The 25,808-nt window shown below is 37.9% G+C and overlaps 2 protein-coding genes across 6 annotated transcripts; one reads left to right on the top strand and one right to left on the bottom strand.

Moving 5' to 3' along the window:
- The first annotated feature begins 645 nt into the window (after nt 1-645).
- LOC108605179 (integral membrane protein DGCR2/IDD) lies at nt 646-10,646 on the top strand. 3 transcript variants are annotated; one of them, XM_017994766.1, is made up of 6 exons: nt 646-700; nt 1,095-1,143; nt 2,137-2,603; nt 9,728-9,876; nt 9,941-10,021; nt 10,081-10,646. In XM_017994766.1, exons 3-6 carry the CDS (start codon nt 2,270-2,272, stop codon nt 10,204-10,206), a joined length of 690 nt encoding a protein of 229 aa, XP_017850255.1. In that variant the 5' UTR covers nt 646-700; nt 1,095-1,143; nt 2,137-2,269; the 3' UTR covers nt 10,207-10,646. The 3 variants fall into 3 exon arrangements, with proteins under 3 accessions (XP_017850255.1, XP_017850256.1, XP_017850257.1); XM_017994767.1 differs by having other exon boundaries at nt 651-714; XM_017994768.1 differs by lacking the exons at nt 646-700; nt 1,095-1,143; nt 2,137-2,603 and adding an exon at nt 9,629-9,658.
- A 3,807-nt stretch (nt 10,647-14,453) lies between these two features.
- LOC108605158 (septin-5) lies at nt 14,454-22,442 on the bottom strand. 3 transcript variants are annotated; one of them, XM_017994739.1, is made up of 5 exons: nt 22,383-22,442; nt 21,491-21,764; nt 15,903-16,362; nt 15,430-15,832; nt 14,454-15,368 (listed from the first exon to the last, which is right to left on the bottom strand). In XM_017994739.1, the coding sequence occupies exons 2-5, from the start codon at nt 21,690-21,692 to the stop codon at nt 15,108-15,110; spliced, it is 1,326 nt and encodes a 441-aa protein (XP_017850228.1). In that variant the 5' UTR covers nt 21,693-21,764; nt 22,383-22,442; the 3' UTR covers nt 14,454-15,107. The 3 variants fall into 3 exon arrangements, with proteins under 3 accessions (XP_017850228.1, XP_017850226.1, XP_017850229.1); XM_017994737.1 differs by lacking the exon at nt 22,383-22,442 and having other exon boundaries at nt 21,491-22,265; XM_017994740.1 differs by lacking the exons at nt 21,491-21,764; nt 22,383-22,442 and adding an exon at nt 16,533-16,636 and having other exon boundaries at nt 14,455-15,368.
- Between the last annotated feature and the right edge of the window lie 3,366 nt (nt 22,443-25,808).

The following is a 25,808-nucleotide window of genomic DNA, read 5'->3' as shown; positions in this document are numbered from 1 at the left end:
GTGCATTTTGTAGTTTTATTAACGGGCGGACATTTGAATTTGAATTTGCGGTGCATTGACTAAATAATCTTGGCTAAAGCTAAAAGCTTACTAATTTACGCTTCAAACCAAATTGCTAACAATTTCAATTTTAGCTTTATTCTTTTAAGCTCTTTGCCACTGCAATGCGGTTTCCTTATAGCTCATTCATCAAACAAAAGCTTTTGCTTGGGCAAGCCAAAAGCTTTTACACATTTCGCCTGCCAAGCTTTCGCAGTCTGTTTACGTTTAACGACTGCAGCATGTTCCTTTTGTCTGCCTTCGAACATGTCGTGCTCGAAGATGCGCACGTGACACGCTCAAAACTATAAGTAAGCAATCATTTGTATTAACATTCAAGCTTAAACAAATATAAAGCTTGAAAGCGATTAACTCACAAACATTCATGACAAACATTTGCATTCCAAAACAAATAACAAACAAATGCTGTGCTGTGCATCAATTGAGCGAATATATTACTCCTGCTCGCTTTTCTCGTGTTCGTTCATTCGCACGCGCTCAGCACTGGTTCGGTTCGTGCTATTGCTGCGGCGACTGGCGCTGGCGTCGACGCTAGCAGCACAGGCCGACAATTCAGTTAACTTTTTCAAACGCTACGCAGCAGTCGAGTCGCAGTCGCTGGCCGACGCTGAACGTGAACGATTTGAAACAGCAGTGCACTGTGAGCATAATACGGTTTGTTGTGGGCGCAAAGCTAACGGTTAAAAGCAGCAGCGCAATTCAATTATTTATTACAATTTCTTAGCATTGTTGTCTTGTGCATAAACTAAGCGTATTACTTTTCTTTTCTTGTGTGTTTGCTTCTGGCTGTGTGGTTTAATATTTTGACAACTCGCACTACTACTCTCGTCACCTTGTCGGCAACGTGCTCTCAACGTACATATGTATGTGTGTGTGTGTGTTGAAAGAAAGTGAAGCCGAAATTTGTATTTTGTGCGTTTTGTTTTGCTTTTGCACACACACACACACACACATACATACAAACAGACAGTCGTAGTAGTAGTGGTTGTTGTTGTTTTTTCATAGTTTTTTTTTTGTGTTTTTGTTATTTATAGTGTTCGCGTGCAAAATATTCGGTGTCAAAGTTAAACATTTACGTGAGATGTAAGTAAAAAGGGCCTTGAAATGTCCTGAAACAAAAAAAAAAACTCAAGAAAAAAGTGAAACACAAATAAGAGAAAATCAATGCGCGTAAAGCGTGCCTGAGTGTGCGAGTGTGAGTGTGCGTATGTGTGAGTGTGAGTTTGAGTAGCAAAGAAAATCCATAAAGCGCGCTGTAAAACTTCGTCGCAATCAAGCCAAACGAATTATTTATAACATTCAAATTGAAGACATCAAATTCACATTTAAATGTATGCTTGTTTATACTATGTACAGCATCCGCAAGCGCCAAAAGAATAACAAAAGCGAAAACCTCAAAGAGCAGCGGCGACAAAATAATTTCTTAGCAACACCCTCGACTAGCAATTGCAGTGCCCGTGCCCGCTTTTCGCTGCTTTCTCTTTAGGTTGCGCGCTATCTCTTTCTAACTGGGCACTGGGCCACTGCAGAAAATGTTGTAAACATGCGAGGTCGACGTCGACGCCGCTGTCGCTGCCGCTGCCAGACAAACAAACGAAAACAGCTGATCTGCTTCCTTTCGAGCCACATTGGCACGCAGTGCAAAAGCAATAGTAAAAAGAAGAGTGCGAGTTAGCGAGAGCGAGCGAAGCGAGATGAAGCGTAAAGCGAATGAAGAGAGGCTGCCAAACGTTTGACAATAACTAACTGTCGACACACTGCAGCCAAATTGCAAACGAAAACGAAAACGAAAACAGCAATTTAAAGTGAAATTGAGCGACTGTGGTCTCGATCGAATTACAATAAAAATTGTTTAATGTTGAAAGAGCGCAGCTAATTTTAGTTCAAAACAAAGATAGAATAGTAAAGCGTGAATGATTTTTGCTGAGAAATGAACTGCATGCTGATGAGTTGCAACTAAGCATTTGATTTACTTGCTTTTCGCTCAGTGTATGCTGAGTTCGCTTGCCAGCTGACATGCTGCCCTCATGCCAATCAGCTTCAGCTTTGGCTACAATTTTATGTTTATCTTTGCAGAGCCAGCAACCAGCAGCCCAGGCAGCGAATGCAATAGACACACACACACACACACCAACAGCTGCTAGAGAGGAGGAGGAGCAAGTGAAGGCGCGCGTAGTGCATTTGCCAAGTTCAAAATCAACGCCTGACAATGACAAAGCGCTTAGCTGGGCGGCCAACTGCAGTCGGAGCAGAAGGAGCAGCAACGTGGCGCCCCTCAACAGCAGCAGCAGCAACAGCAATCAAAACAGCAGCAACAACAACAACATTGCCAGCGACAGCAGCAGCAGCAGCAGCAGCAACAACAACAACTGCAATAGCAACAGCAACAATCAATGAAAACTGCATGTTATGGCGACAGTGGACAACAATGCGGATGAGTCGGAGTCGCGCGCCACTGCACGCCTCGTTGCCAGCAGTGGCATGTGGCATGTCCTGGCTGCTGCTCGGACTCTGCCTGCTCAGCTGCCTCTGCTGCTACACAGGTAATTAGTAGCACGACAGTTGCTTGACACTTGATTAGCATAGAGCCTAGTTAAAGCCTGCGTCTTGCCCCTGCATAAGCAACTTATACTAGATTCACACACACACACATGCAGCAGCTTAAGCTGTGTGCTTACGTAACTGAATTACGTTATTCCATTGAATTTAATACTACAAGAGATAAATCTTAGTCAACATTTTAAATGAAATTTGCCTTGGTATTAAATTATATTTGCATTGGCTATGAATATGAAGTTGCGGACATTGCGATAACGAGCTTAGGACAGGCAATGCTTTGTAATTGACACTAGCTTGGCTAAGAGGCTTGAAAGCAATTTCCATGTGCATTTAATTATCTCATTGTATCTCATTGAAAAGCATTAAAGCATATCTAAAGTAGGGCACACATAAAAAGCAGCTTAAGAGCTTATGCTTTGTTATTGAATTATTAGTACGCAAAAGAATTTTCACCACAATTAAACTATTGAAGCATTAAAACGTATAGAAAGTTGGTCATTGACATGAAACGCTTAAAATAGCAATACTTTGTTATTTAATTCAATTTACGTTTAGTAAATAAATCAAAGTCAATATGCGTACGTCTAAATTAATGAAATTTTCAGCAGAACTGAGTTCGCTTAGCATAAAAGCATTAAAGCGTATAGAAAGTTGGTCATTCAGATAAAACGCTTAAGAGCTTAAATAAGCAATACTTAAGATTTACTTTTAGTAAATAAATAATATATTCGTAAGTCTAAATTAATGAAAACTGAGTTTGCTTAGCTTAAAAGTGTATAGAAAGTTGGTCATTAAGGTGGAATGCTTAAAAGCTCAAGCTAGCAATGCTTTGTTTTAACATTAAGAGAATCAGTATAAGTCAATCTATTGATAAAAAATGCTTTTTTCTGCAGAATTCCTATGAACGAATTATTAAAGCGTATCTAAAGTTGGTCCTTTAATGCTGGCTGGGTCTTCTTTCATCAGCATTAAACTCTGCTTAGCATAGCTTAGCATTATGTATTGTATTCAAAGTGTATATAATGTGAGAAAACACTCCAGAGGTTTGCCTTTGAGGCTTTGTAATCGAAACTTTCAATAAAGCAGTCTAAGCGCATTTTGTACTCAATGCAACTTGGGCACTTGGCCTCTCTGGCTGCTGCTTCACTGTCGATTTCAAACAATAAATAATGCCCGAAAAACAATTGGGCAGGAATTATGCACAAGGCTGCACACACACACACACACACAGACACAGAGAAGTGTGCAAGAGGCGGCTGGGGGGGCGTGGTGTGTGATGTGTAGGGTCAGGGCAAGGCGCAAGGCACAATAATAGACTAGCCTTGACTTTGCACATGCAAAGTCTCAACTTGGGGCTGTGTGCTGCGCTGCTTGGTTATTATTATTATTATTGCTTTTTGTTTTTTTTTCGTGCCTAGTTCGGTTGCCATGTCGCCGCCATCGCCAACGTCAACCAAGTTGATGGGCAAACTTTCATTTTGGGGCACTCGAGCTAAGTGCTCAGCATATTTGCATAAAGTTTTAGCAGCGTATGCGAAATTCGTTGCAACGCACAAAAGTTTGTGCAAAACTATTTGCGGCACGATGCTCAGCTCAGGTTCAGGTCCTTCTTTCATAACTGGGCAAAGTGCTGGGTGTGAGTGAAGTTTGCTTTGTAGCCCACGAAGTTTAATTGCCCAGTTACGCACACACGGCTATGAAATTGAGTTATAGTCAACAGATCACCGTCAACATGTTGTCTGTCGCCTCTTGCCAAGTTACTTACTGATGACTTACTAATTAGTTGGCCAACCCAACGCTTAGCTGCGGCTTACATAAACAGTCCCCGTCTTAGCCCTAACTGGGCTGATACGATAACGACAACGTCGAATCATTTCGGATCGATAAATAGGGCCTGCTAATTACACAGGCAAGTGGCCACACACACACATACGCTTTAGCTATATAGTATACATGTTCTAAATTGCGATAATTGCGCTGACAGACGGGCAATCAAATACTTTTCACATCATGAGCAGAGCAAGGCATGCAAAATGCAAAATGCAGGCGAGTGCATGTGTCAATGCTATAAAAGTGTTGTCGAGTGTGTGTGTGCGTGTGCATACACAATGGCCAAGACATAGGGCAGGATATGGCCTAAGGACTGGCCAAGGCTGCTCCTTTAAACACAATAGGCCAGCGGGCAGTTAGTTATTGAAATTAAATAATAGCTTGAGTAGTAGTCAAGCAGTCAAGGTCGGCAAATACGCAAATCACAAGCGATAAGTTGCACAAGCGATTGAGATAACTATATCGATAGTCAGCGGCGGCAGTTATCGACATCGAGACTCTTGTTGCTGACACTAGAATTGTAAAAAATATGCTAGTTAGCGATTTATGATAAACGATTGCTCATATAATTTCAACGATAATAAATGCATGATAATTCTAAAAGACTGATGAAATATGAACGATAATTCAGATTACAATGCTAATTGCTAAGCTATAGCTTTAGCTGATAGACAAACAGCACGAATCTAATAGAGAAATATGTACTCAATTTATAAACGATAACTGTAGGTAAGTAAGTCTGCATTTCACATAATAATCTTGATATTTGGCAACAATTACTGAACTAGAATTTAAAGCGCTGCCTAATTGTGGCACTCGAACACTTGATCGATAACTCTGCTATCGATAGCGCATAATTGTCAACATCAAGCACTTGTGCCTCAAATTATAATCACAACACTTGCCACGCTTACACTACGGACCAACCACCCACCCCAAGGCGAAGCAGGCGTCTGGCCAAGTGGAAAAACTCAAGTGCTTTGCTATTTGCGTTACATTTATGTATGCGCGTGTGTGTGTGTGTGTGTGGGCGTTCACATGCCACTAATTGCATTGCACACAAACATTCAAAATGGTTTTATAATCTTTGCTTCCGTTAACAATTCAATGGCGACAAAGACAACAAGTACATTTCCTTATGTCGTTGCCGTTGCCGTTGCCTTTGCCGTTGCCATCGCCTTTGGCCATTGACAGCATTTTCTTTTGCAAATACAATGCACGCGCACCACGCACCGCACCACAAGCAAAATCTCATTAGTGACGCTCGATGATTACCAAGAAACACAGATGCACACGCATGTATATATAGCGAATACTTAGTGGGAAAAAGTTGATGACTGCGAACCGACCCCACCCACTGGGGCGCGCGTGTGCACCACAATTGTTACCACTTATGAACCCTGCCCTGGCATATTTCAGTTGGCCAGCAATCATTTTGATTGCTGCTCAAATTAAAGTTGCAACTGATATCGAGACCTGAAGTGAAACCCACTTGACGCACATAACGTTGCCCCGTTCAACAAATTAACACCCTTAGCCCCACATATTCAATTTCGTATTCATTCAGTTTGTGCTCCCAACAGAATTGAGAATTTTTGAATGTGTTCCCAGCCATAAAAATTCATTAATTTGATGAAAATGAATTTGATGTAACTTTAAAACGATATAATAAATATAGTAAATATAAAGAAGTAGTCTAAATTTTTGATTTTTTTTCAAATCTAAAAGTATTAATTAGGTCACAAGTTTTTGCAACTTTCTAGGCCCAATTTTGTTTCCAATTGTCACGCTGTCTGTCAATTTGTTAATTTCTTGAGGCAGCAACAAAAAGTTGCTACAATAGCACTACGCATTGCTTGCTTCACTCGAGGTCGCTCATCTGCAATGCTTACTGTATCGTATGCTTAAAATATTCAAAGTGCATTGAGAATTCAAATTCATACAGAATTCAAGACTAAAGAGTTTGAAGTGAGCTGCATGGCAGTTCAAGTTGCTTGCTGGCGCTTTGGAATAAGTTTTCGCAATAAAATTAAAGACAAGTTTAGCATATTGCAGACAAGTTTTGATTGAACAACATATGGAGAGGACTGTTGGCCAAAGTTGCGCCCCAAAATGTATGCTACAGTTTGTGAAGTGTAAATGAGACTGCGAGATAAAAGTTTTCGTTTGAGTTGAAAATGCTGCAAATTTAAATGCAATTCCCACTCACTCGAGAGTTGTGTATTTTTAGTTTTGGCGCTGGCGAATTTAGTTGACTTATTTTAAGTGTGTGTGTGTGTGTGTGTGTGAGGCAGCAGCTGCGCTTCGGAATTGATTTTCTGCTGAAAATAGCACATGGGATTTTCATATGCTGACCATCATAGATACACATACGTATATGAATTTATCTTGGGTGTAGTAGGTGCGGCAGCTTGGCAGAGGTCACCAGCTAAATGTCACAACAAAAGCTATTTATAAGTGAGCCCACACATAGAAACGACCGCACTCGCAGTATCTGAAACTGAATCTGAATCTGAGCTGCGACTGTAGCTGAATCCGAGCTCGGGCCAAGTGCAGGTGGCGGCATTAAAAAGTAATAAGCATAATTGTAAAATGCCGCTGTGGCAGCTATAAAAGCATAGAAAGAATGAAAGAAAGGGCCATGAAATGCAGCAACAGAAGCGGCAGCAATGTGAATGTGGCTGGACTGGCGAGCGAGCGGGCGAGTGAAAGTGAAAGCGTGACGTATACGCCACGTTGGCCCAACTTTGACCCAGGGCCCAGCTAAATTGTTTGGTCGACAGCTGGCGCAAAAAGTTGGTTTTTAATTATTCAGCGATCTCAAAAGCGAAAGGCGACAGCAGCAAACGAAGGCAGGCAAACAAGCAGCCAACAGACACACACATAGAGAAAGAGAGAGAGAGAGAGAGTCAGAGAGGGGCAAGCGGAGGGCACAAATAGCGAACGCACAAACAACTGCAATGTGAATGCAGCAGCCGACCAAATGTCGCCATTGCCATCGACTTCAGCCTCAGCCAGTCCCCTTCAACCCCCCTCCAGCCCCTTTTGGAAAATGGTCGGCCTGTGTGCCAATTGTGTTTGCCTTTCAGTCCGCTGCACAAAGGGCGCCACTGTGCGAGCGAGACGGCAACAATAAAAGGCGAAAAATCAAATAGTTTGCGGCAATTTTTCGTCGCCCCAGACGCGTTCAGTCGTCCGGAAGTTGCTTACAACTTTGAGCCATGTTGCTGCCACACACACACACAGACACACACCGCAGCTGCGAATACAAAACAAAATCAAAAATAAAACACTATAAAAATTGCACTTTACGCTTTACGCTGCCTTGAGGCTCGACACTCGACACTTGCCTACGTCACAACGTCAGGCGCACACCAAGCCAAAAGCTCGCTGCAAAGCTTTTCGCAACGAACCTGCCACTGCCAGTGGCATGCAACATGTCATCCCAACAAGCTGCATACACATCTAACTGTCAAATAAAGTCATGTTGCAGTCAAGCTCCAAGCCCAAGCCCAGGCCCCACAGCACACACAATATTAAAAGCATGGCGCATTTATATTCGCATTCGAACTTCGAATCTCGAATTCGACTTTAAACATACCTTGTAAGTCGAAAATTCAACTTTTCGAAACTTTCTACGATTCGTATTTAATTAAAATATAATTTCACCTCTTGTTCTCTTTGTCTCTGCCCAAATAAAATGCTCAGCTGCTGAGTCAATTTTATATTTTGTACATCAGTTTTCATAGCTATTGCCAGCAAAAGCGCGCTCTAGCGGCGTATTGTGTAAACGCCAACACACTGACCAAAAATGCTGTTTTTATATTTGTTTTGTTTTTTATTTGTTAAGCACTCGTTTTTATTTAGTCTCAACTGCTTAAACTTATTTTTAACGCTAGACATTTTTATTATGGGCAAATAATTTTTTATACTTCATAGATTGATTCTAAAACGTTTTGGCTGCGTATTATGAATTAATTATTCCCGTTAATTCATTTCTCTGATTTGCACATATTTTGTCTATAGCAAATTAGTAATGCTTAAACTTGCTTAAATTCTCTGCATCGATTTATATTATCGAGCGCCCAAGCAAATATATAAATGCAAAAGCTGTCATATAAATAAAAAGTTTGCCAAGTGCATTTTAATTGCATTCACATTTAGTTAAAGTTGTTAAGCTGCAAGTTAAGCCTCCAGCTGCTGCAGCTATCGCGATTGAGCCGCCCAGCTGCCTCATTTGGAAGCTCGACGGGACTGCATAACATAGTTGAAGCCACTTGACCTTGGCAATAAAAGGCGTCCACGTGCTTGGACGGCAGCCAGCCCAACACGTCTGCACTAAGAGTTAGCGCAGCTGCTCTAAAGACAAAAACAGTAGAATAATAAATAAAGTGTCATAAATATTTAGCCATAAGTCTGTAGAGCATGGCAGAGCTGCTGAGCACTGGCAGCAGTCGATCCAACTTCAGCACAGATAAATATATGAGAGTAGCTGCAGTTACTTGGAGCAGGCTGCACTTAAATAGGAAAAACTATTAATGTATTAAATGTTAAGTGTCTAGCAATTCACTTGCCTTGTTATCAATAAAATACAAAATATGAATTTAGTAAGCTTACAATTAGTTCAGAGTGACTGCATATTTAACTAAGCTAACTAACTAACTAACTACTTGCGTTGACAATTGTAAATTAATTATGAATTAACCAAATAAAAGTGTTCATTTAAAAGATAAAGCATTTAAAATTATCCATTAGTTGAATTTAATAAAAAAAAAAGCAATCAAGTCTTTGATGGTTGAGCTGGTTCAACAAAACGTTGAAGCATATTGATAAAGTTCTAAGGGAATTTCCAAAAGAAATCTTCTAAGCATAAAAAAGTTGAGAAATACTCTTCCTTTTTGGTATTTATAGAAATTTATTGATTTAAATATCAACTGATAATCGATAATCAAACAAAACTTTATTTTTATTTATTTATTTATAATTGCTGCGAAGACAATATAAAATTGTAATCGGAGCCAAATTATTTCAGCTATAGCTACGGGGCATAATGTTTAACAGTAGTTTTATATTAAATTAGTTGAGCTATGTACGGATAGTAGTCTTATGTTTATTATTTACAGGTGTCAAAACAAAACTAAAAGTTTAGCTTATAAGCAGCAAATAATACAAAAACAGTTTAACTTGAAGTATTCTTATTAACACATGCGTATGCTTAAGTCAGAACTATTAGTTATTATTATTTATTTACTAACTCTAACTCTTAATTGAATCGTAGCTGCCTTGGAGGAAGACTGCGTGGACTTTCAGGGCAACAAGGTGAACCACGGCATGCTCTATGTGCCCGGACCCGGCGTCTGTAGTCTGTGCGTTTGCTATCACTCCGAGCCGCTTTGGTGCAAGGCCATCTACTGTGATCCGCCCTATGTAAGCTATAGCAGCATATATAGAACTCATACAGAACAGATTGATTTCGATATTCGATTTTCAGTTTTGCAAAAACTTCCGAGTGGGCGAACGTTGCTGCGAGTTCGAGTGCCTGGATCCGCCCGGCGAAGATAAGCTCTACCAGGTAAGTGCATCGAGCGCTGCTCGGCATGTGGCTTTAATCGATTTTGCTTTTGCTTGCAGGAACGGATGCGCAAACGAGCCGAGATCTTGGCTGGCAACAGCACCGCCTCACATGTCCAGCTGACACCGTTGGCCGTCTCCACCATAATGCTGAGCTACCTGGGCAATAGTTTTCTCAACTTATAACTTGAAGCTAAATAGCTAGCGCGACATTATGTCAGTCTAGGTTTAAACTAGAGGCAAAACTTGATTATTTAATGGGAATGTTTCGTTTTTGTTACCTGCCCCAAGTCCCAAATCCAACCTAGTGCATACTTATTGCAATGTAATAACAACTAAGAACAATTTATATATATACTACACCTAGAGATGTATGCAAAAGATATAAAAGAGATTTTTATGAAAAACGTAGGTTTTCAAACTTATATATGTGTATGATGTGTATGTCCCATGTCCCTAGTCTTATGTAGGTACAATAATGATTGAAACAATATATACTATAATAGCAGCCGAACTTAAGATTAATTAAATGTGATCATAACAACTAAAAACCAAATCACGCTCATCAAGCGGATCGACAAACACCAAAAAAAAAAAACAAACAATTCTCACAAACTAGACTAAGTACTAGATATATATGTACTATATATATATATATATATATATATATAGCGTGCATGCATACTAGGAGTTTAGCCTGTTAAGCTCTTCGTTTTATGAAAATTAAGCAAGAATTTGTTAATTAGTGTTTAGTCTATTTGCCACACATTAAAATAATTTATGTCAAAAACTTTAAATTGCAACAACAAAAAACTGTAAAGTACACATATCATAAACACACACACACACACACACACACATGCAGTACAGTTATACTTACTAGATACATGTGTATATGTATTTATTATGCATTGGTGCTAATTTTATTGTAGGCAACACACAGACACAAACACAAACAAACAAACACACACACACACATGGCTATCACTCGATTTTAAATCAAAGCCCATATCATGTACTTGCATAATTTATGATATGTTATGTATATACATAACGGTAGTCTTAAGTAAGTTTGTTTTTGTTTTATTTGCCTGTCAAGTACATAATCAAAACTCTAAGCTGAATGTTTCGTAGTAGGCCGCATCAGTTCTCGTCTCTCTAGACTAAATCCAATAGCAATAACAAGTTCGAAAATCAATTTTATTAAAATTCAGCAAACTAGTGACAAATATGTATTTAAGCAACAAACTTATTGTATTTGAATTTTATTTTTATTATAATAATCCGCATAAACCTTGAGAAACAAAGAACAACATATATAAATTAGTCTAAGGAACTGTAACAGCGCTATCCGTCTCTCTTTTTCCACTTAAGCATATTGCAGGACCAGCAACGTCAATAATAAATAAATCTAAATATATTAATATACAAGCCTAATCAAGTCTACTAGCAACAGCAGCAGCAGCAGCAGCAGCAACTAAAGCAAGCTAATAATAATAATTAAAATAATACTTAAATTTAATTCAATGAAAAGCATCAAAGATTATATTATACAAAAGAGTACGGCTGTGAAATTTTTTGTTTGCTTAAATACAAAATACTGTAAATAACAAAAAAAAAGAAATGAAAAAACAGATAACAAAGAGTAGAAGCTTTGTTTAGCAACAATTGAATCAAGCGAATGTTTGAAATGCATGAATGATAAATTTCTGAAGACTTGAGATATCCTTCACTCATTCAATGCATAACCAATAAGAGAGGGTTTAAGTACTTAAAGTATATAACACTTGCTGCAAGAGGCAATAAACAAATGACATTAACTGAATGTTGTACAATTCAAATGCCACAAAATATATCTGACCAATATGCAAAACCTTTATATATATACATAGATGTATTCATATTTACATACATACTAGCAACCTCAACTCATCTACAAAATGTATTTTTAAGCTCTGATCTGAGACAACAAATTTTAATAGCAAAACTAAATAAAATTTCAATAGAGACTCACACATACCTACCTAACAGCAAATTGGCTTTAAGAATGAGTTTACAAAACCAAAAACCCCCCAACCCCCAACCAACCAATCAAGAAAACAAAACTCATGCCAACGCTCATTTACACAGTGTTAAGCGTAAGAGTTATTTATTAATGTTTCGATCTTACAATTAGATAGCGCCATAATTTAGACATATGTACGTATAAATCTAAATCAATCTAAAGCCCCTCTACTTACGCTTTGCCACTAAGAACCTCTATAACCTTTTATATAAGCCACATACGTTAGCTCTCTGGTATAACAAATGTAAATTAAATATATTGAAATGTATTCAAATTGATGCCATGGGCAACTCAAAGCTGCGGCATGATCATCAAGTACTACTTGCTCTCAATATTAAAGAAGCTCTGAAGCAACAATGTGCAATGTCTAACGTTGTATTAACTATATACTTTTTGTTTTAGGCTATAACTCCAACTCCAATGACGAGATTAACACAATGATAAAGAAACCAAAACCAATTTTAAATATTATTCAAACAATTCCCTACTAATAAATTCACAGATCTCCCGCATTGAAACTATTATATAGTTATTAATTATTTAACGAGAGGATTTCAAGATCATGTAATGCATATTTCAAAAATATTCAAAGTAACTGAGAATTTTAACAAAATAAAAAATATTTTCACAATAGCTTAAAACCAGTCATGTTTTCATTTTTTGTGTTGCAAACCAAATTCAAACTGATGTTATCAATGTTTTATTTCAAACATTGTTGAGCTCTATATAACTCAGCAAAATAATAATAAAACTCAAATAATTACAATTAACAAAAACTAAATTCATTTTAAATGTAAGCAATATGAATTGGGTAGAACTGCTGGCGATGCCGATGGTAAGTATGACGAATATAATGTTTTATACTATTTTATAATATATTTAATGCTTGTGAGATTTAAATGATATGAATATATGAAACAACACAGCCAAATGGTGTTCGATTTCAGAGAAGCATTTTAATTAAACTGCATACAAATTTGGAAAATCGAAGTCTTCATTTGTTATGCCGTTTGCTATTCGCTGCAGGATCTAAGGCCATGCTGGATCTGCATGCCAATGCCAAAGCGGTGGACACACCAATCGCCTAGCGAATGTGGCTGCTATGGCTATATCAGAAGTATTCCAGATGCTGTAGGAAATTTTCATGAAACACACTTTAATATATCACAAAAGAGTTGAGCGCTGGCCGACCCCCTCTAACTTACTCCGCAGCTCTGTGTGCTAAACTTAAATGATAACACAATCAACCAGTGTCGAAAAAACAGAACAGATTGAATATATAGAGAAATACCCATTAGCTGCATAGATTTTTTGAATGATTATATTAATAAAAAAGCAATATCTAATTGCTGAAATGCATTATTTTTCAACAAACCTTAAGAGAAGGCCAAATGCTGTACGGATTCCAATGAGATTCAAATTGGGAAAGGGCAACTGCAATTACCGCAGTCCTTGCCACATTTGCGTGAGATAAACTTTGGTGATTGCATCAAGACAAACGGCGCTTTGTTTGTTTAATTTTAAGTTTAAAGAAGCTAAACTATAGCTATAACTGAGCTAAAAACATTTGATTTAACTGTTTTAAAACATTTGATGAAGCTCTAGCAACCACAATTCAAATAAGTGTAACAACAAAAATGCATTAAAAATTATTTAGCGCAGTTATGAATTAAAGTGTAAGCTTTTAAAAGCTCTAAAACATCGAAATGACATCGAGATGTAAGAGCTTTATACTTTGATTTAGTCGTTAAAAAATTTTAATTTGAAACAAGCTTTCATTAAATCCTTAAGCTTGCTCTAAAAGTGGCAATACCCAAAATCTAATGCTGCAACTTTGTTTTCAGCATCAATACGAGCATGAAACCGTAAATCGTTTAAGAATCGGATAATTTTTGGTAAAGATATGACCAAAGCTGTTGATTTGTGTTGAGCTTAAGACCAATTTGGAAAAGATAGAGTCATGAGACTCGAAATAAACATTTATTATATACAACAACAAAGGATGTGTTGCTCGATCAAAGGACTTTTAAGTTAAGCCATTATAAATTATCAAAAGCACATACATATAATTAAATAAAAACAATTGCTTTAGCATTGCTTCAAGCCGAACTATTTATTATTGATATTGCCGCTGATAGCTGTAGTTCTAGTCCTTAGTCCAGATGGCTCCAGAATCCAGCTTGATATCGTGTATGAAAAGTCCTGCACAATGCTCAAGTCTCAAACAAAGAACTGACAATTTTGAAATTTTATTGGTAAATTTTCATAATTAAGTTTATTTAAATAGTTGGGTTTTTTGTTTATCAATATCATTTTCGTGTGTATAATTTTTCCACTATAATTTGTAAAGTTGTTTTGTTTTGTATTTAAATTTAAGTAATATGCGGATTTAAAGATCGTTTAACTAATAATTTAAAATAAATTCATTAACAATGCTTTCAACAAATTGGGACTACACAAACAATTTGTGCTCTAGCTGCTGGTTATATGTTTATATATATAGAAAAAAAAGGGAAATAGTTACAAAATATAGATTAAATGTGCATAAATATTTAATTACACTATTGTTTTAATTGAATTGTCAGTTTGCCTCTATTCATTTAGTATTTTGTTGGCTGTATTAATTAAAGTTAAGCTTGTCCTTGCAATGTATGAAATGCGTTTTTAAAACTTCAAGTTGACTTTGGTATTTTTTCAAATAGTTCCAACAACGGAATTGTGCTTATACTTATGTATTGTATATTGAATTATTCGCTAAATTGCTAACGCGCTAACGCTCGTTGTTCGATTACACGTTAAATTTTCAATTTACTTTGTTCAAATAACAAATTTGAATTTAACTGCTAACTGTGCTAGCTTAAGAACATAAGAACTTTTATGTTTTTGGTTACTGGTGTGTGTGTGTCTCTAAATTTTGTATGTTTGGAAAATTGAACACGCGACAGAGGCGAACAGCGCTCCACAGACAGAGATAGAGATAGACAGAGAGAGAGAGAGAGAGAGAGAGAAAGCGAGAGCAGCTTCAGACATCGATGACGCTGTCGTTCTTCTTCATTTCCATAAGATGCGTCTGCTTGAGCTTCTCCTGCATTTGTGTGAGCATGTCCTGCATGCGTCGAATTTCCTCATCCTTTTGCAATAGCAATCGATCCGTTTCCGATATGGCCGCATCGAATCCGTTCGTCGAGCTAATCGAGTCCCGCTTCAACTTGCCGCGCTCACGCAGCGCATGCTGCGAAATCTGTGAGATGCACTGCGCCCGAAAGTTCTCGTAGTGCACATCCTGTGTGAAAGAGAGAAACGCAATGAGTAAAGTGCAACGGATGTGGGTGTGTAATTCATACCTGCGTGGTGTCCTTCAGATCCTGCATGTGCGTGGATATCAAGAATGTGCGCAACTTAATGAAATCACTGTGCTCGGCATCCTCAACGTTGACAACACCCCAAGGATATTGACGGCCACGCACCTTCTTGCCGGCCACCTCGAGTATGGTATTGCTGCCAACAACCGCAAAGGGTATGGAGGCTTTGAGTTCGCGATCCTGCTGCTTGAAGTCGTCGTCCTCGTCGGAATCGCATTCGGGAAACTGATACAGCTGTATATGATTGTCCTCCAGATCCTGCAGAATGCGCTCCTTCAGTTTGCGCACCTCCGTTTTGTTCAAACAATCCGCCTTGCCAATAACCAGCACAATGTTCACCTTGCGGTGCAAGCGTCGAATCAAATCCAAGTCCATCTGACGCAGACTGCAAACAAATGAAATGAAAACAGAGTAATGAATTTGGAATCTTAATATTTTGGTTAGCTGGCGCTCACCTGTGTCCCCAAGGCGGCACAAAGTACAAGCAGCAATGCACTCGATTGTCCTGTATATTGCGTCGATTCAGTCCGCTCTCGTCGGTGAAGTATTGACGAAACTGCTCATCAATGTATTGAGTGCAGACACGCCAGCTGTCCTCACAGTTGATGGCATCACCGAAGCCCGGCGTGTCCACAACAGTTAAGCGCAGACGCACGCCACGCTCCTCAATGTCCATCGTCTTCTTTTCGACGCGCGTCGTCTTCTCGATGCGCTCCTCCACATTGGGCATCTGGCGATTCTTGTAGAGATCGCCCAGAAACAAGCTATTGATGAGCGTCGACTTGCCCAGTCCCGATTCACCCACCACCATCAGCGTGAACTCAAAGCCACGCTTCACCGACTTCCGATGCACTTGCTCCGGCAGCGTGGCAAACCCAATATAGTCACGATCCTTGTCGAACGAGGGCGTCTTTGCTGCAATGCAAAAGTAAAAAAACAATTAGCCATGTGACACATATGCGCACATTTATCATCTCATCGTTAGCGTCAAACAATATTATGCTTAAGCTCAAGTGGCAACAAACAAGCCACTTGGAGCTGAGCCCAGCCCCAGCCCCAGCCTCAGCCTCAGCCTCTTAACTTACACATGGCTGAGATTTCTTTGCTTTCTCGTGTGTATACAGACAAAGCCGTCGAGACTGGCAACTGCCAACTGCCAACTGCCAACTGTGTTTTATGTAGGCCAAAGTTATTCAAATTTCTGTCGCTTTGTGTTGCAGCTACGCACTGACTGGCATTTGTTTATATCGATTTGTTTATATAAAAAGAATGAGTGTATCCCCGAGTTAATTGAACACTTTAGGTTTCGTTGCAAGCACCAGCGCGCGACTCGACTCCAGGCCCGGTCCGGAACGGTCAACAAAAACTGTAAAACTAAACACACACACACAGACACACACACAGCGACAGACAGACAGACAGACGGCAGTCCATGCAACATTTATGGGCAACGCACAGAGTCGCTCTCTCGCTCTCTTGGCAGGATAAACACAACACATCCGCTAACACTCCCTCGCTCTCTCGCACTCTCTTTGTCTCTTTGCGCCTGCGTCAAAGCCAAAACAGAGGCGTGGGTGGTAATGAGGGGTTGGCATATCTGCTTATAAATCCAACTTGGCATAGGGGGTTGCAAGCAAAAAAGCAACAAAAGGCGTTGCCAGACAATCTTAACTATTCCTTTGGGATTTGCGCTTGAGCTTGAGTTTGCTTGTTACTTATCCTAGTTGCTTAAATCTCTGCTCCTAAAGCAGACTTTCAATATACTTTATATTATCTTAAATTCACTCAATTGTTAATTTCTCATATTATTGCCGAAACTTTGTTTATTTCTTGCAGTTGCATTTTGATTTTGTTTTTGCCACCTGCGGAAGTTTCAAATTACCGGCAACGCTCAAAGCTTGCCCACACCCACCCTTGTGGGCTCTTGTGCACCAATATGGTTCATAAGGGGGGTTGTTTGGCATGCACATGGGCGTAGCTAGTGCGGGGGTGTTAAAAAAATCAAAATTTGTAACAACAAAAAGTTGCACACTTATTAATTTATTAACAATTACAAGTTCTAACCCCTTTAAATTACATGTGTGACTACGCCCATGTGCATTCATAACAGTATCCCGCTAGGCAATGTGCAATGTTACGTACTAAAGCATTTAATCGAGTTTAGACACACGCCCAGTACGTAAATTGCCCACCCCCTTTCAAAATACTCTACTGCACTTTAGCCAAATATAAAATAAACTCTGGCACGCGTGCGTGTTGAGAGCGAAGAGTGGAGAGAGAGCAGCTGAAATTGACAGCCCTTAAAAGCTGCCAAAATGTGCTTATCGATAATTATCGACTGTATAAAAATTCAATTACTCAACATTTCTCAATGTTGCATTCTGCCAAATGCAAAATGTTTACATTTGAAACTGCAACTTAAACATAAAACTCTGCTTCTCTTTCACTCTCATGCTCGTGCTCGCTCGCTCGCTCGTAAAAGTAAACAAATAAACAAGTGCCCAGCAATGTAAACATTCATTCATTCATTGATTCATTCAACACACTTCAAGTGCTTCAAATCTTTGCTGCACTAATTCGGCATTATAAGCTTCAGTGTTCGCTTCGATCTGTCGCTTTATGTGGGGGCGTACTCCCTACATATATGTATATATATATATATATATATATTTATGTATATGCAGTTGAAGTGTGAAGTCAGCACGATTATGTGTGGCAGAGTTCATTGCCTAGACATTGACATGCAGCAGACGTGCAGGCGAGTGTTGTGGCAAGGGCGAGTGGTGGCTAAAGGGGCAAGTGTGGGGCACACATTCTCAACGCTTAATAGCTGCGTTACATTTGCTGTTAGAGCCGAGAGTTCACGAGTGTCAACCACTTGAGCATTAACGCTGCTCCCCCCGCCGCCTTGCCCCATGCGCCTAACTTCGATGTGCTATCAAATGTGGGGCAGACATAACTTTAGCTTGCACTATGACAAGTATTTAGCTTTGGAGTTCGGAGTTGGCAGCGGCATAAGCAGCAGCTTTGCTTAAAAATGTATAAAACTTGCAACTAAAATTAATTAAATTAAAATCTACATATGTATACAAATTTCAAATTAGTTGAAAGCTGCTTAATAATAAAATGCTTGCTAACTAAATCGAATCTAAGCGACTGTCTGACCAAACTCAACGTCGAAACGTTCATCTGGAATTATGAAATGACAGCCACAACATTTGACGCTACACTTAGCACAGAGCTACGAAATTGAAAACAACAAAAATATTAACGACAAAGAGAGAGAGAGAGCGGGGTCGGGGGTTAGTTCAGTTTAAATGAAATCTCAGCGCGCGAGCAGTTCAAATGCTTAGTGCTCAATTCTCATGTCTCGTGGCTCGATTTCATGCAATTAAGTTCAATTCGAGCTGCTCTCCCGCTCCAGCTCCAGCTCCAGCCGTCTGAGTCGGCAGAGCTCTTGTCACAGTAGCAGAGTCTGCACTCAATGGGCATAAAGTGCTCAGCGCATTGAACGTGCAACGGCAACGGCAACGGCAACGGCTTCGGCTTACTTGCCACACAGCGGACAGCGCAGAGACTCAAAGGCGTTGAGTAAACAAACAAAAGGCTGACACAGGCAACGAGGCTGGGCTGGTGGCATGCAACAGCAGCAGCAGCAGCAGCAGAGGGCTGCCACTCGACTGTTCCATAAATAGAGAGCCTCAACATTATGTGAGAGAGAAAGAAAGCACGAGAGCTGGGCACGTTGAAATTCCAATGGCACTTGGTTGAAAAGAAAAAAAAAAAAAACAATTGATGCACGTTTGAAGTAACCTACAGAGTACCTCTCATGCCACATGCGGCATGCAACATGCCACTGTGTGTTCCTTAGACAGCGACAGCTCCTTGTGCAATGCGCGCCTGTGAAGAAATTCGTGCGGAATTCATGCTTGCCACGCATTCTTGCCTCACACACACACACTACTTAAAGTTCCATTTGATTCCTATTCAACATTTCAACATTCGATTGTCTTTGAATTTTCAAATTGTCTGGCGTGTGTTTTGCCCTTTCAAGTGCGCACTTGAAACATTTTCGAAAACTTTACATTGACATTTCGAAACAGAACCGAGCCCAAGTAGAAAGAGTGTCGAAATTTCTAAAAAGCACATCAATAGTTTTGACTAACATTTTCAAACAGAAATCACAAAATATAAATATAAATCACATATATATAATCTAATAGTCATTTTTATAATAAAATTGCGTACAACATTGTTTATAAAAAATAAGCAATTCTAAGCTGCGAGAGTTCACTGTAGTCTTACTGCGCAAAATTTCAGAGCTTAACAAATTAAAATGTGTTTCTTAATTTTCAATTGTTTTATACTTCTCGCTCGGTTCTTAGTATTTCGTTTTCATTCAGCATTTGTCACTTGACTTGCTTGGCAAATTCGTTAGGCGCTGATTTACGCTCTAATTGCTTTTTCTCTCGCTCTCTCTCTCTCTCTCTCTCTCGTTACTTATACGCCCCCTACGGCATTTAATGCGCCCCTGTTTCTTGCCAATGCAAATGCAAAACAATAGCAAACAATACGTGTAACATGTGTAATCATTTGCCAGCTGCTGCAACAACAACAACAACAACAAAAGCAGCAATAATTCGCAATTTATGCAACAATGCAAACAGAACGAACTAATGTCATACAAATTGTAGTTTGGGCAACAGCGGGGGAGGGGCGCAGCATTTAACTTAAAAACTACGCGCAGTCATTAATAAATATGACTATTTTGTTATTGCTGCTTGCTGTGACGTCAGCACACGCTGTAGACTAACAATTGATCGCTTATAAATATTTACTTGAAATAAGTATTCGCGGAATAATATTCTATATAGCAAACATTGTTATTTATCTTATCAACAGCAACTGAGCAACTGACATAAGTTTAAGTTGGCTTTACCTTCAGCTAACTAACGACGCGACCTACTTGCCACTCCAACTGCCCCCTGCCCCTTGTCCATGCATTGTGGCAGGGCAGGGCAGCAAACATGTCAACTACTGTTAGGCTGTGGTCACGTTGACCAAACCCTATGCTCCGGCTCTCTCTTTCTCTCTCGCTCACTCGCTGCTGCTTTGGCTCTAACTATAGCCTATGTTCGAATCTGTAGTTAACAAACTGGAAATGGCCAAAGGGGGCGCCTAAAATGGTTAGACCGCAAGCAAAAGCAAAAGACGGGCCCAAAGCGAAAGCGCAGCGCCTTAGACCGCAAACATTGCTTTGGCTCTCTTGGCTGTTGTGCTGTGGCTGTTGCTGTTTGCGCCAAAACGAGAACATGCTGCAAAAGCAAAAGAAAGCAGCAAATAACAAAACAAACAGTTAACTTCGTCTCTCAACAAGGCGTACCCTAACCCTAGTACTTTGAAACTTCGAAAAGCGCGTACTTAGCTTAGCGCTTAATTTAATTATATGCCATTTAGTTTAAGCAATTAATTTTCAGCTTCAGAGTTGCAAAAATTTTCAAATATGTTAGCATTATAACTATTCTACCTTTCTATGCGATTTATATATTATTGCAATCTTTAATATTTTTCATAGAGTCAAATAATTGTTTACTTTTCTCACATTTGCCAAATAACTGTTATTCACTATATTAGGTAGTTTACTGATTCATCAATCAAACTCCTCAATATTTATACATATGATCAACGATTAGTACAAATGTCATAAGTAACGTCCCAATTAAATCTCAGTTAGCAATAACTTAGCTCAGTATTAACATCAGCAAACCGATTTCGATTGGTATTAGTCAGCTTGAAAATACACACATTTATTTATATATACATATATATATGTATATATATTATCAATCAATATTCCCTCGAGTACGTCCTATGGTGGTTTTGGCATTCCCCCAGCTGATTCCAAGCGCAAGCCAATGCATGTACATGTGTGTGTATGTGTGTAATTTCCAAAAATAACAGCTTACTAATACACAGAGCGATCATATGGCCACTCGTCTTATTACTATTCTAAATCTTTATCTACGCATGCGTTTCTACTTACGTTTCGGATATAACGGTGGACGACATTTCGGTGTCTCCACACTGCTGCTGCTGCTGCTGTTGTTGTTGTTGCTGTTTAGACTGCATATGGCATGGGCTACCATATTGCTGCTGCTGCTGCTCTCAGCGGTTGCTCCTGCGCTGGTTGCCTGCGTCAGCGTTGGCGGCTGCGTCTGCGGTAACGGCGGCGGCTGTTGTTTCATGGAGCCGACGCCGACGCCGCCGCCGCCGCCGCTGAAGAGGCGACGTTGCTGTAGAAACGCCGTTTTGTCTAACTGTTGCAAACAATATAGTTAATGAACTTTGTATTTGCTATTTTGTTTCACGCAAATCGCTTGCGCTTTTATTACTTGAGATAATTAAGCGTATATTGTTGATTTAGCTGCTTATCAACGACAAGATAAATGCAAGCTCCCATACATACATATGTATACATACATATATTTATGTATGTACTTACATGTGCGTGTGTGTTTTACCGTTTAATAGCTGGGATTAGTAATAACAATAGGAGAGACAGAAAGAATGAATATTGCATCTGTATTGACTTTTAAGGTTTCAAATATGCAAGCACGCACACACACACATACATACGCTTGCATGCACATTCAAAAATACATATGCATGTTTGTGTGAATTTAAAGTGAGCGCACAAAACAAACTAACGGTGCATCTCGGCAGCTGTTTCGGCTTCACCTTGACCTACACGAATACTATAGTAAATGAGCACAGGCTTGAGCACCAAAACACACTAATACACTCACACACAATAAAAAAAAGATCCAAAACAACACAAAATAAATAAATAAATCTGATTAGATTAAATTAGAACCAGCACACAAAAACGTACGCGCACACTTTGTTATCTAAATAAATAAATTGAGCAAGCGCACTTATTACGTTTATCCGCTTGCAATTTTGATTCGTTCGATTTGCAAATGTTCCCGCGTTCGTCTTATGTTTCTAACGTGAAATTCATGAATGCATTCTAACTAGAAGTGAAAAGCTATCGATGGCACTATCGCATGCCATATCGTATATGCCATCGATAGCTTGGCAAAGGTGCCCACTATCGATTGTTTTCCATTTATCAATCTAATTGGACTCTCAACACATTCAAATAAGCAACTGTCATCCATTATAATGTTTAGTACAATCATGCATCTGAATCTCTTTTTTGCGTTAACGTACGTCTAAATGTTGCGCTCTCTCTGTATTTTGAATTCAAATTCAAATTTAAACTGATAGCAAGTTTATATTCATTATTTTATTTGCAGTTCCATCAAGTTATACAGCTTACAATTTCTTTTTTGCTCAAAAAACTAAATATTATTCGCCCTTAATTGATTTAATAATTATCAATTTACACACAGCTGCAATATATTTGATTTTTTTATAATTGTTTTACAAGTTTATGAATTTATTACGTACTTAAGTTTATGTTGATTTTGCTAAAAAACTCAGTTGTTTTAAAAAAGTAATTTTGGAGTTTATATTTTCATTATGTATGCGGTTATTTAGGTTAATTTATATTCAAGTAAATGAATCTCGGATTTGGATATTGGGCATATACATACATACTAATATATTTAGCATAAGAGTAGTTAATATGTAATTACAAAATGTAGAGAAAAATTATTTGAGAATAACACACATCAATTGCCCAGACATGCAAATATGCTTATTGAATTACAATTATTGATAAAATGCTTTGTCTGCACCTATTATTTGTTATACACTTTTAGGAATCACAGTATTGTGCAAATAAATTGTTTCAACTTTCCAGTTGATTTCCAAGCTTTTTGCTTTAATTGCAGTTTTATAAAAATTGTTTTCGAAATATTTTGCAATTACCGAAGCAGATTGGAAAATAAACCGTTAGGCAGTGCATTTTTAGTTTAGCTTGTTGTTCTCAATTTAGCTGAGCAGAGACTATATGTATGTATATTTTCGAATAATAATATTGACTATTTGCTATTTTTGACATCACAAAATCTATGCAAAATCTTCGTATATATATGTTGTGTGTATATATATTATTATCATTATCATTTTGTTCTTTAATATGCTTGAATGTATATAAATCGCTTTCAATATGCACTTTCTATCGTTGTACGCAATACATGTAAATATATAATGTATGTATATGTTCTCTTGTTATGTATGTATATGGTATATAAGTATGTATGTATGTATGCTTGTGGTATGTATGTATTGTTTTGTGTTTTCTAGTCCCCTAGCTAACTTAATAAGCCTGCAAATGTGATCTGCTCTCCTTTCTTCTCTCCACACAATTTTCAATCGTTGGGATATGCGTTGTATGCAGGTGTTTGTAAATTGATTTAGTGGGCTTGGTTCTAAGTTTGTTTTGGTCTCGCTTTAATGTTACTATGTAGTATGTATATGTATGGTATGCATGTTTGTAGTACGAAGGCTAATAGCATCAACTAAATGTGCAGCTATTCATACGAAAATCGAACTCAAGTTACTAATTGTTTTAAATCTAATGCATAAATTTGACTAAGCAACCCTGTATGTTTATAAGTTTTAAATAATTATAAGCTTTGAGCCACATAATTTACATATGCATGTACCATAGTGTTGGTAAACAGACAAAGCTACCAATACTAATAGACAAAACTACAAGCATAGACAGTAGACGCTCGCTAATGCTAACAAAGCTTTTTTTGGGCAGCTTTAGGTTTTAATTGTCAATTTAATGTAATTTTTTATTTTACGTTTTTTAAAAGTCATTATATTTTTTCATTCCACTTTTGAGCGTCCGCTATAGTGTATTAAGCTGTGTGTAGAGCTGCTTTTCTCATTTCTGTCTATAAAATGTTAAATGCTTATTTTGTAGTATTATAGAAGCAGCTTCCGTGTGAAATATGTTTAAGTGTTTTGTTTTTGTTTCTTTTATTTTTATTTGAAATATGTATACAAACGCATGTTTATTTATATATTTTAAAAATTTGTTATGTGTTTATTAATTATTTAATTGCTAGTTAGTTAGAAAAATTTGGGTTTGAATAAAATAAATATGTGTTAAGTATAAATATTGATCAATTTATAGACATTGAATTACTGTTTAGTTCGTTACGGGATTAACAAATTTGTATTGCGAGTTAGGAGATTGCAAGAAGATCCCAGCATACTTATGGGTCTCACTTTACTATATCATTTGTTGGTAATTGAAATTAACTAATTGCTTTACTTAAATAATTAATGGACAAATTATGTGTGTGAGAAATGATTAGCGTAAGTATAATCGTTACATAGGGTATAAGTATTACACAATTTAATTATGCTATGGACGTTCGACAAAAATGAATAACTTAATAAATAAATACATATACATACATATATAATTATAAGGTTATAAACAGACCTGCGTTAAGCACACAAGTCTCTTGAAGAATCAATTGCAAAATGCCATTTATTATATTTAATTTGTTGTATTGTTTATGGTATTGTTTGTCTGTTGCAAGCACAAAAGTCTATAAGTTTTTACCTTTTAATATCTTTCGAATATTTGCGCTTTAGCTAATGTTTACAACTTGGAATGAACAAAGTATTTCAATAATACATATGCTGACTATATAAATTGAGTTTTCTTTTTGTTTTATAGCGCTTGCATAATTATGAACACATCATCTGTTATTGATTGTAAATGTACAAAAAGGTTGCATAAGTAGTTTAGTTCGACTGGTTAACCTAGTATGCTTATAGTATATATATGTCGCTTGTAGAAATCAGTTGCAACAACAAATTTCGATTGTTTAGTATGTATATTTGGTTTTTGAGCGCTAATTTTCTTGCTTGGAAATTTCTTTTCTTATTCTCAGTTACGCTGCTTTTACTGTAAGTTGTATATACTAGAGTTCTATTGGCTGGCGCTCATACAATATCGCCTTAAATAAAAATTATACAAAAATTCTTCGAGTTGCGTTTGCACTTTCATGCAGTTTGTCATAAACAAAAGTTTAAATAATCCTGCGCATTTTCAACTAACATCTGGCATACATACATATACATAAATGCATATTTAATGCATAAAAGCCGCTCTAGTACAATAATACATACACATATATCATTTAGAATCATAATCATTGTTCCAAAGTACATTAACAACTAAAACAAAACACAAATTTTTCTTTCAACTTTGCAACGATGCCATTACAAATGTTTCTTTCTTTTTTTTACATCGAAAAAGGCTGCGTGTTTTTTTTTTATAGCTTATTAAATTCTATACATTTAAGCAAAAGAAGCAAAAACGAAATGCTTTAAATTCAGACGAGCTTACATAATTTACTTTATAT

This window comes from Drosophila busckii, chromosome X (assembly GCF_011750605.1).
Source record: "Drosophila busckii strain San Diego stock center, stock number 13000-0081.31 chromosome X, ASM1175060v1, whole genome shotgun sequence".
Taxonomy (NCBI): domain Eukaryota; kingdom Metazoa; phylum Arthropoda; class Insecta; order Diptera; family Drosophilidae; genus Drosophila; species Drosophila busckii.
The sequence above is the reverse complement of the archived record's forward strand: the minus strand, read 5'-3'. Positions and strand labels throughout refer to the sequence as shown.